Raw genomic sequence first — 11,302 nt, forward strand, 5'->3', positions numbered from 1 at the left:
ATAATTATTTATATTATTTAACCATCTACATTATTAAATCTCTTTTAACGGTAATTAATAATAATTATAAAATTATGTATTAAATTAAAATTTATTAAACTCTTAACTATAAATTAAAATTCAATGATTTTTTTATATTTTAATGTAAAATTCAATAATTATTTATGTTATTCAACCAACAATGATTTGAGGTCTAAGTGAAATTTACTTAAAAAGAAAAATCTATTCTGCACCCAAACAAATTCATAAGCCATTTACAACATCATTTCTATCTGTACATGTCTGTTATATGTAGTCAAGCCAACGGTATATTTCAACAGCAATTACATCATATAACACATGTATACCTCTACTCAAAATCTACCTGGCCAACCTGCTTGTGCTAGCAAATGCATCCACAGTGCCATCATCTTCACGAACCATCACCATTCGCCAAGAGAGAAAGCCTCTCCACTCAACCAAATCACCAAAAGATGATACATTCCCACCAGATGCAGATGCAGTGCATTAAAACTTCAAAATAAGCCAACAATGAGAGCAGAAGTCATCTGAGAAACCAACACCAACCCCTTTCAAACAACAAAACCCCCTTCTTCAAACAGTCGCATCCTCCACCAGATGGGTCCATTGCCATCTTTATTGTGTATATCCTTGTCCAATTCCTTCTTCAACTCCATTATATAACGGTGCATTCTCTATACTACTTGCAGCACTAGGGAAGTTTAATTTTCCCTTCCGTCCAACCTCGAGTTTTTTCAGGAATGGGATCCCCAAACTGTGCATGGAATTTAAAATTCCTTCAGCCCTCAGTTCCTTGCCCGCTGACTTGTAAAAGTGCACGGCTGCACTCATGATAAACCTGTCCGGTTCCATGGACCCCTGTATGCTTTCAAAGAGGGATATACCATCTTCTACCTGCCCATAGTCCATATAACCCCTCAGCATGGTCCTATAACATGCGGGATCAGGACTTAAACCCGATTTCAAGAGGTCCTCAAAGACCCTTTGAGCTTCCCCAATCAATCCAGCTTTTGTGAAAGCAGAGAGTAAGAGGTTAAAATGAGCACAGGAAGGGGAAATCCCTCCTTTCTGCATCGAAATAATGGCTTCCTCTGCCTCTGAGTACTTTAGTCCCTCCGCATAAGCTCGAACAAGGGCAAGGTAGGTCAAGGAGTCTGGTAAGATATCATCTTCCTGCATGGCTTGGAAGAGTTCCTCTGCTTCCCGATGAAGTCCTGCAGTACCATACACATTCATCATAATATTGTAACTGACCTGCATTTTCCCAGGAAAATCAAGTAAGCATCTTCTTGGTAGTTTCAAGATCCAGAGAATTTAATGGACAACAAGGACCGATTGTTTAACACAACATCATGTTTCATCGAAGTACTAAAGAGAGCAGAGCATCAAAATCATGGTATATTCTTTTCTAATAACTTTCAAGCATTTGGGAGCACAAGCTCTGATTTCACCACATTTTGATGAGCAGAGAAAAGAGGAGGGGAAATAATTATCAAAGTAAATCATTTAATATTGGAAAAAATCAGAAGGCCAATTTCCCTAAATATGATCCTACAGGAATCAATAATATGGAACCATTTCTAAAAAAGCTTTCTTAATTATAACAACGATAATAATAATTAGGGCAAATTACACTCAGCACCCCTAAGGTTTGGTAAAAAACATAGACACCAACATTTGAGAAACAATAGTGACCTCCCCTAATTTTTTCTACTCTTACTACACTTCGCCCCTGTCGTCATTAAAATTATTAATATGACGAAAATACTTTCACATTTTCTCTGCCTCTCCCTTTGTCCTCCTCTGCCTAGCAAACTGGCCAAAATCTAGCAATTTGTCGATCTCTTTCTCTCTCTCTTTTTAGTTCCACTACGGCTAACCCTAAACACTAAACCATCGACAAACTAAAAAGAGAGAGAGACCAACAGACAACTGGCTTCTGACTAGTTTGCCATACGAGGAGAAAAGACAGAGAGGGAGAGAAAATGTGAGCACATTCTCCTCATTAAATTTTTTAATATTTGTTAGGTAACAATAATGTACCGAGAGTTGAAAAGTGAGTTGAGGTTTCTATTATTTGAGAAATATTAGGGGTGTCTCAGTCTTTCTATCAAACCTCAAGGGTGTTTAGTGTAATTTACCCTAATAATTATTAAGGCCTCCTAGCATCTGAAATTTATTACAACACCATGGGGCATACATTATTTATCTATCTTTTAATTTTGCATACAAATGTCCATACCTTCCCGGGTATTATTCCTTCATCCTGCATCTTGCTAAACAGAAGGGATGCTTCATGAACTTTACCTACAAAGTGGTGGAAAAACATAAAATTGCATGATAGTCTCAAGAAACATAACAGAAATAGCTAGAAAAACAATATGCTTGCTCATAACAGATCAGACTTTTCCAGGTAGAAAAAGTAGCTGTTTCCTGTTTTATTCTAACTTGTAATCTCCAGAATCTCTTGCAAGACCTAACGGTATTAGGAAATATTAGTTCTTAATTTCTCATGAGATGAATGCAAAAAAAATTCTTCTCTTAAAATGCAGAAACATATATCATTACCATATTTTCCATAGTAGCATATCAAATTGGTATATGCCTTCTCATCCAAAGAAACACCCATAGTTTGAGCCACGTTGAACATCTCTACAGCTTTATTCAGATTTCGGCCCCGTCCATGTACACTGCAACAACAATAGCTTCCATTATTCTTCCCTTTTCTAGGTCTTCCTTCCCTTTTTTAGAATCAACAGAAATTTCACCTAATCATTATGCTATATGTCTGAATTGATGGAATGACTCCCGAAGAAAGCATGCGCTCATATAAGCTGGCTGCAGAATGCAATTTACCTGTAAATGCAAAGAGGTGTCAATCTTAGCAAATCACTATACAATCCCCCACTAAATTGAGTAAAGTGGATATGTGAACCTGCTTCTAGCATGGCCTTGATGAAGGTGTTGTATGCCACTGTATCAAGGTCCAAGTTGTTGCAAAAGCTGCCATGGATGACATCCTCTGCTTCTCGATATTTTCCTGCAAACCAAGAAATATTTATAAAAGATGGAAGCTATAAACACTTATATAGCATATCAGACTACAATGGGGACTCTTCAAGCCAGGAGTACTAGTGTCTGTGCAAGCAGAGCCATCATGAATGATGGTTATAAACGGATTTGGAATAAGATTGGCAATCTAATTTCAAACTTAAGATTGGCAATCTAATTTCAAACTTAATATAAAGACCTTTGAAGAACATAACAGTTGGTTCAAAATCATATCAAACGGTGTCTAAAATTGTAATGGTGTCAGGACTGTTCAATATCTATCAAGTTGGTGAAATAGAGAAATGCTAAATACTTCGTGATCCATCAGTATTCAGTCAGCAGAATCTCAAGACTTTATTTTCCTCTAAGTATACAATTTAATAACTTTAGTTTAAACTTATCAATACCCTCAGAAAATACTGCAGTTTCCTCAATACTCACCAACGAAGCAGATAGTATCAAAGTAGTAAAGAGACTTCTTTTTTTTTTTCCTTTTTTTTCTTTTTTGGGCATATTATAGATTATAGATGGAAGAACTTCAAAATGGGCATCCCTAGTGCGAGGCTCTCTGTTTTGCCAGGATTGGGAGATGGTTGCTTTTGTACACAGCCTTACATTTGCTTTGCAAAAAGGCTGTTTCCACAACTTAAACTCGTGGCCTTCCAATCACAAAGGAGAAAGCTTACCCTTGTTACCAAGGCTCACCCTCAGAGGATATCCAGAAACATGGAGATAAATGTACTCAATTATGCAAGTACATCTTACCAGAGAACGTTTACAGAATGGCTAATTGCTCAATATGCAAGAATTATTTCCAATCAGTAGTAATAGCTTCACAAATCTCAAACCCGATTATATCATCTATAGAGCACACTACTCGGTATTTAGATTCACCACTCTTACCACCATTACTTAGAGCATTTACAAGCATGCTGATAGCCACAGCCCCCAAATCCTGCTTTTTCTCCAATGCTTCCTTGTAAAACAAGTATGCAGCTTCTAGTTGACCGCTTTTAGCATATGCATCAATCATTGAATTATATAAAGGTTTTGCATTTATTGGAGAGCTGCCCACCATTTCAAAAACCTTTTGTGCCTGTTTTAGCTTTTGTTGCTTTCCATAGAAGCTAATCATAGAAGCAGTTGCAACATGCTCTGGGATATGGCCTAGTTCAATCAATAGCTTGTAAAGATATTCTGCTTTTGATATGTTACCTACAATGAACTTAATGTCAGTGATTAAATAGATCATAATATTAATTTGCTTCTGTTAAAACATAATACTGAGAACATGAAGAGAGAGATTCAAAACATTCTGAGAAAAGTTGTGCAGCTGAGCGACATTCAACCCAAGAAAAAAGAAAAAATGGAAAAGAAACTGAAAAGGGGGGGAAAACAAATTACATAAGTAAATTCTTGCCTTCTTTGATCAATTTATTAACAAGCTGACTGGCAACAGACAAGCCATTAGCACTCTTCAGTAGCAATTTAAGTATTTCTTTTGTCTTACTGGATTTCCCATCAGCCAAACTCAAACTAAGCATCAGCTCAAAAGCTAGAGCACCATGTTGATCTAAGTGCTCTAAGCTGTCTTCAACTTTGTTATATCCCCTTGATTCTCCATGCATCAACATATAAAATATTTGCATGAACTTAGAGTTCTCAAAGAGTCCACTTGCACTCGTTTCTTCCACCAAATGTTCCACATCTCTTAACATTCCTTCCCTGCAATATAATTTAAGGATGTTCTTGAGAAGTTCCGGGTCAATTTTGACTTTATCTTTTCTTATATGAATCACAAAATCCTTGGCCTTTTCAATTAGGCTCAGTCTCGTGTACAATTCAAGCATGTTATTGCAAGAACCAGTGTCAGGGCTTCCAGTCTTCAGTAAAGCCTGATACATAAGTTCAGCAGAAACTAAATCTTCCTTCATTATATAACATTGCAATAAGACAATATAAGCAAATCTAGAAAACCAAATATTTCTACTCTTCATCTGTTCCATAGTACTCAAAGCCTTATCACAAGCTCCAGAACTGAGATAGACTTGAGCCATTGCTATATAAGTTTTCTCATCACTAAGTAGGCCCAACTTCTCAATCTCTTTAAATGTCCTCTGGGCATCTTCATAAAGACCAAGTTTGCCATATATCCGAATAAGTAAGCCATATATGACTTCATCTGGAGCAATTTTGTGCCTTTCCATTTCAGAAAACAGGGAAACGGCTTTATGATAATCTCCACTTTTATAATGCAGTGTTAGCAGAGAAGCACACGTGTAATTACTAGGAACTATTCGTTGCAATCTCATGTCTTCGTAGAGTCTGAGTGCTTCATCCTGGTTACCCTTTTTGCAGCTTAAACTGATAAGCAAGCTGTAAGTTACCTCCTCAGGTACAAGACCCAGATTCTTCATTTCATTAAACACCTTAAAGGCTTCTGCAGGTAGACCTTCTTTCACAAATGAGCTAATGACAACAGTATAAGTAAAATGGTTAGGCAGAACCCCTTTGTGAACCATTTGCTTCCATAAATCTATAACATTTCCATGGAGTGACTTCTTTTGTAAAGATGAGAGTATGAAATTGAAAACTGGAATAGAGAGCATGATCCCCCTCCCTTCTATGGCAGAATAAAAAGATAGCATACTCTTGTGGCGTCCCCATCTGGCATATGCACACAGCAATGTACCACATGCAACCTCATCTGGTTCACATCCAGCCTCGAGCATCTCCAGGAAGGTCTGTTCAGCAAGTTTGATTTTGCCAACTTGGCCATATATTCGCAGAAGAATTGTATACACAATGACACTGGGCCGGTAGCTCAACTGCTCAAGCGTAAAACTAAGATTACATCAAATTAATATGTGCAGGTCATTACCAAAACTAGATGAAAAAATGGTAGATAAAATGTTTTGTTTCCAGGAAGTTAAAAACCAACAGCCACTATTGCAGTCTTCAACTAAACACCTTTGTGAAATGCTAGCAACCGGATCTAAATGAACAAATAAGAGGAAATGGCCAAAACTTATGATGTTAACTTGAATAATTCAATATTGCTTTTGAGCAGATAATGGACCATAGGGACTAGAAAACGACTATCTAGCCTAGACCATGCCTAAGCAAATTAGGGTTGTCCTTAATTGCAACTTATCTTAACCAAATTAAATCGGTGGCTGACATTCTCAATGTCAATTGACAATACAAATCCATGCAAAAGAACAATGTGCCAAAATTTTATACTGGATGGACAATGATGAGATAAAGTTTCATACTGTCTTCACGCAAAAAGGTTTCATGAGATGAGAATGAATGAAGATAACTGATAAGTTCATGTTCCATCAGATAGTTGATATGCGCGAAACCAACCGACCAAGATAAATTGAGCAAAATTTAAGGCGGGATACATGTGAAAGCTAGAAGTGAAGAAATTATTGGAGACACCTGAAGTTTCATCCAGGCAAAGAAGTCCCTCGCTTGCCTCCAACCCTTCTGCTCCTTGAGCACAATGCACATCTCCTTGAAGGTAAGCTTGGCGACGAAAGAACCCATCACTCTCCTCATATCGTACGACCCATCCGGCTTCCCAGAGAGGCTCCGAACCGTTTGAATGGCGGCGACAACATGCTTACCGTACAAATGGCCATTTCTATCATCTTCAAGGTACCTAACCATCTGCTCGGGAGTCCGCTTGATCCATTTGGGGGTTTGGGCGTGCGAGCCCTGGTTGCGCCGCAAGACGCTCAGGTACTGGGCCTTGGCCTTGATGATGCGGCGGGCGTTGTCGTCGGAGAGAGGGTTTTTGGGGTTCTTAGACTTGGGTTTGGGTTTGTTAAGGTTGTTGTTGTTGCCATCGCTGAGAGTCCAAGGGTCTGGTCGGGTGGCAGAGCAGAGGAAGATGGGAGTGGGTTTTGGGTTGGGGTTTCTGGGGGGATTTGGGTATGGGATGGCGTGGAAAGTGGGGGTGAAGGAGGAACTCAGGGCTGCTTCCATGGATTGGGGTTCCAAAAGGAGGGGATTTCAAGAGCAGCGAGGCCTCAGTGCCATGGACAATGGATTTGGAGACGAAGAAGAAGATATCTACAGCTACTAGGGAAGATAACGGCAGCGAACACCGGAATAAACAAAGATCTTTGGACAACCTCGGCCCTAGTGTCGAACCTGCCAAGATATGATATTAAACGACAGCAGCATCATGCACTCATGTTTCAAGAAACAGATAAAATCGGAGGTGAGGGCTCAAACTTGACATCCCCCTCCACTACACTTAAAAGTTCCGTTTGTTTGGTATAAAATGTTTTTTTTTAGGGAAAACAGTTCTTTAAAAAAAAATTGAAATGTGTTTTATGTTGTTGTTTGTAATTTGAAAATATTATAAAAAAATAATTTATAGCGTTTGGCTGAGATTTAAAAAAATTACATTATTTTTTTTATTTATTATTAAATATATAACATACATAGAGAGTAAAAATATAAATAAAAAATTAGATGGCTGATGAGCAAAATAATAATAAAGAGAGACGAAAATGATGATGCACACATAAATCGAGAAAGATGAATTTGGGCAAAGATGGATGTAGATGATAATGCAAATAGAGCTTGACAAATAGAGGTAGAGAACGATAGAGATTGCAACGTAAGTAGGAGAATTTAGAACAAAATTAGAGCTTGACAAATTAGAAAATGTAGGTGGAGTTCGATAGACAAAGGCCGCACATAAAAAGTCGACGAATGACAATGATGCAAGAGGAGATGACGAACAAAGGTGACAACGTAGGAGGAGTTTCCTAGGAACCTGGCCTAATTGCATCTTCGTTGATGAAATAATTGAAAGAGAAGAAAAAAGATAAGGAGAGAAATGAAGGGAGAAGAGATAAATTAAACTTTCTGATTTTTTCCTAATTCGAATGCCTCTTGCGGATAGTTGATATAGCCCACTCTTACAAGAATAAAGTACTGGGAAGATACGTGGATGGTAACTTATATTGCAGCACCGAAACGAGAAATAATTTTAATAGGAAATAAAAATGTAAAATTGGACATTTTTCTAAAAAAATAGACATAAATAGAGTTCAAAATAAAAATGAAAATTTTTTTGAAAACGTTTCAAAAAAGGAAAAACGTCTTCTATGAAGCATTTCTGTGTAACATAGATGATAACTATCGTTACTATATACAACTATAAGTACTATTCATGCTAAATTATAAATACAGGAAAAAAATAAATTACAAAAAATAATATTAAAATTAATAACAAAAATTAAAAATAAAATTAGGTAATAATCTACTACACCAATGGCCAGATGTCTACCTACATCCAAGTTGTGACAGTCGAGGGACAACAGTGGCGATGCATGAGGAGCTCAATGAAGGTAGAGAAAACGCTATGAAAGCTAGATCGTTGTTTGATCTTGTAGCTTTGGAAAATGAACTCTTAATTTTAACTTGAAATGTCACTTTGAGTCACTCTACAGGGTTCGACGGGCCTATAGAGGAGGCAAAATGACGATTTTGCCTCCGCCTGCTTTGCAAATTTGCAAAGCGGGCCATTGCCCCCCCTCGCTCTACGCCTCCCCTACTTGCCATGGCCGCCGCTCGCCTCTCCGCAGTTGCCCGGCCTCGCCTTCGTCGCCTCGCCTCGCCTCGCCGACAGTTGATAGGTGAGGCGAGGCGTCGATGGCGGCGAGGCGACGAAGGCAAGGCCGGGCGACTGCGGAGAGGTGAGCGGCGGCCATGGCAGGTAGGGGAGGCGCAGAGCAGGGGGGTTCCATTGGAGGGGGAGGGGGAGAGCAGGACGTGGGGGCAAAATGGTCTTTTTGCCCCCTTTCGATAAGCCCATCAGTAAACTCGTCAGGCTCTCTACCATTTTTCTGTCACTTTTGGATTTTTGTTATATCTTGAGAAAATTAATCTTCATTGATTTCCTTTGACTTTCATGTTTTTCTAGTGCCAAACATAAAAAAACACGAAACAAACTTTTGGAGAAAATATTTTCAAACAAACACAACCTTGAACATACACCCAATCACTTAAGAGCATCCACTGTTACAGTGGAAGGTTAGATTGGAACTATTTGACTTTTGTTTTTAACTATTTTAAATTAAATATCTTAATTAAATCATCACCTTTTGGGGTCTACCTTGACTTCTCCCATACAAAGTTTAGTTTTCTTAAATTATATTTTTTTTAATTTTCATCAAGTCAAATGTATTTGCTTTGTTCAAGTGATTGCCTGTTTATTTAAAATTTCTTTTAAAATAAATTTTGTGAATTTTAATATTTTCATATGCTAATGTTTGAAATTTAAAATTTTGATGTAATTTTATAAATTTTGCTTTGTTTAACTGCATCTACTGTTCTATTTCCAGCATCTCCATATAACTCACACAAATGAACGTATCCCAAATGATTAACAAACATCTAGCACCAAGAAAAAACGTATGCTATATAGCAAATATAATAATCTGCAACAAAAGGTCCAAAAAGATAAAACCTAAAATAACCTAATTGGCTTGGGCAAAGTGATTGACAAGACAACCTTTGTCATTTCCATAATAGCTACAAAGGGAGCTGATATGTCTGGTCTGGTGTATCCTCATCATTCATTCCAACATAGCATCATCTGGACCCTCATTCCCTGGCTTTTGAGATTTCTGCTTGTTCTTACCTGTACACAAATCAATAACCTCAAGTTGCAATTTCCCACAATGAGAATAAAAAAAGCCGAAAGGAAAAGTTTTTACACAGGAAACAACTTAGAAGTGAACTTGCCTTTCCTCTTCAATTGCTTGACTTTAAGCTTCGCACTCTTCTTTAAGTGGAATTGGGCGGGCTGCTTATTGGCATCCTTGGATGTGTCTAATTTACAGAAAGAAATTGTACGGTTCAAAATTGTGACATGAGCTTTACAAATGGGAAACTAAATACTTGGGCCCCTTGGTATCAAACTGAAATTGCAAGCATCCATTGGGAGGATATTCTAGTGTCCTAAATCCCCTATTTTCCAATGCCGGTGCTCATAATATCAAGTTGAACAACCAAATACCTAAATACCATGTGAAGAAAACCACATTTGTAGGACAATGGCATGCGCGTATTTTCTAGTTCTTAAAATCATCAAAAGTCTAAGAATATCAGCCCCACAAATTCCAGATTAAAGCTAGATTAACAAAACTAAGCAAACAGATTAAACATGAAACAACAATAACTAATGAAGCATAGTGTATATCTAGTTTGGCACAGTTGCATTTATTGTGGGGAATAAATTGGGGTTTTTGCATTTGTACTCAACAAAAATAAGTACCAATAGCACACATCCAACCTACAAATAGACTCCTAATCACAACCATTTGACTACCCTTTTTTCTTCTTTGTCCAGCTATAATCCATTCAACCAACCCCACCTAGCAGGATTAAGGCTTGATAAATTGTAGCAGTGGAATTACTGCCTCGGAAACAGTAAGCACAAATGACCACAAGGATAAAAGGATGGATTCTTCAGTATGCAGTGCCGTCAAATTACAGAGTACAATATAAACTTCTGAAAACGAATAAGCACATAAAAGAGCAGGAACCAAGGTAAAATCTCAACAGACAATTAACATATAGAAAAAGAATGAAGTACCCTGTGCGACAGCCATCTCGACATCGTCCATGGTAACTAGACCCTTCCCCAAAGCCTCTTTCTGTTCCTGTTCCACAAAATACATTGCACACATAAATACACGCAAGGACACAGAGAGGGGAGAGAATATTCAACATTGCAATATCAAGACATCATGCTGATATGGTATCACAGTCCAATGACATCCAGATGAACTCTATCCTAAATTTTAAATTTATCAAAGACATCAATTCTCGTACGGATTATGATACCATGTCAACACGATTAGATGGTAATACAGTGAGATTGAATGTTTGAGAGAAGACGAACTCGGCGCCATTTCTTGAAGAGCTTGCGCTGGCGCTTGCCGGAGACGGAGAGGGGTTGAGGCTTTTGCTTAAGCTTGGCGGTGAAAGGGTGACCGTGACTGGCTCTCTTGCGCTCAGCAATCGCCGCTCTCCTCCTCTTCTGCACCTCGTTGAATTTCGCCATCTCTCTTCTCCCTTACGACCCCTAAAAGCTAAAACCCTAGTTCTGAATCTCCTGATTTCCTCCCTCTAATATGGGTAAATCCGATGCTTGCCCGACCCGGTCGAATTGCGGCCTCGGTTCAACTAAACCCGGTCC

The 11,302-nt window shown here is 38.2% G+C and overlaps 2 protein-coding genes across 4 annotated transcripts; both read right to left on the minus strand.

Moving 5' to 3' along the window:
• Positions 1-203: 203 nt before the first annotated feature.
• LOC127797629 (pentatricopeptide repeat-containing protein At5g27270) lies at positions 204-7,334 on the minus strand. 3 transcript variants are annotated; one of them, XM_052330699.1, is made up of 8 exons: positions 6,517-7,333; positions 4,493-5,900; positions 3,976-4,287; positions 2,957-3,061; positions 2,790-2,877; positions 2,590-2,711; positions 2,264-2,328; positions 204-1,275 (listed from the first exon to the last, which is right to left on the minus strand). In XM_052330699.1, the coding sequence occupies exons 1-8, from the start codon at positions 7,063-7,065 to the stop codon at positions 637-639; spliced, it is 3,288 nt and encodes a 1,095-aa protein (XP_052186659.1). In that variant the 5' UTR covers positions 7,066-7,333; the 3' UTR covers positions 204-636. The 3 variants fall into 3 exon arrangements, with proteins under 3 accessions (XP_052186659.1, XP_052186661.1, XP_052186660.1); XM_052330701.1 differs by having other exon boundaries at positions 4,493-5,916; positions 6,517-6,664; XM_052330700.1 differs by having other exon boundaries at positions 1,018-1,235; positions 6,517-7,334.
• Positions 7,335-9,493: 2,159 nt separating this feature from the next.
• On the minus strand, positions 9,494-11,210 carry LOC127797638 (uncharacterized). The gene is made up of 4 exons (XM_052330716.1): positions 11,006-11,210; positions 10,697-10,763; positions 9,844-9,930; positions 9,494-9,739 (listed from the first exon to the last, which is right to left on the minus strand). The coding sequence occupies exons 1-4, from the start codon at positions 11,165-11,167 to the stop codon at positions 9,675-9,677; spliced, it is 381 nt and encodes a 126-aa protein (XP_052186676.1). The 5' UTR covers positions 11,168-11,210; the 3' UTR covers positions 9,494-9,674.
• Between the last annotated feature and the right edge of the window lie 92 nt (positions 11,211-11,302).

This window comes from Diospyros lotus, chromosome 3 (assembly GCF_014633365.1).
Source record: "Diospyros lotus cultivar Yz01 chromosome 3, ASM1463336v1, whole genome shotgun sequence".
NCBI classification, from domain to species: domain Eukaryota; kingdom Viridiplantae; phylum Streptophyta; class Magnoliopsida; order Ericales; family Ebenaceae; genus Diospyros; species Diospyros lotus.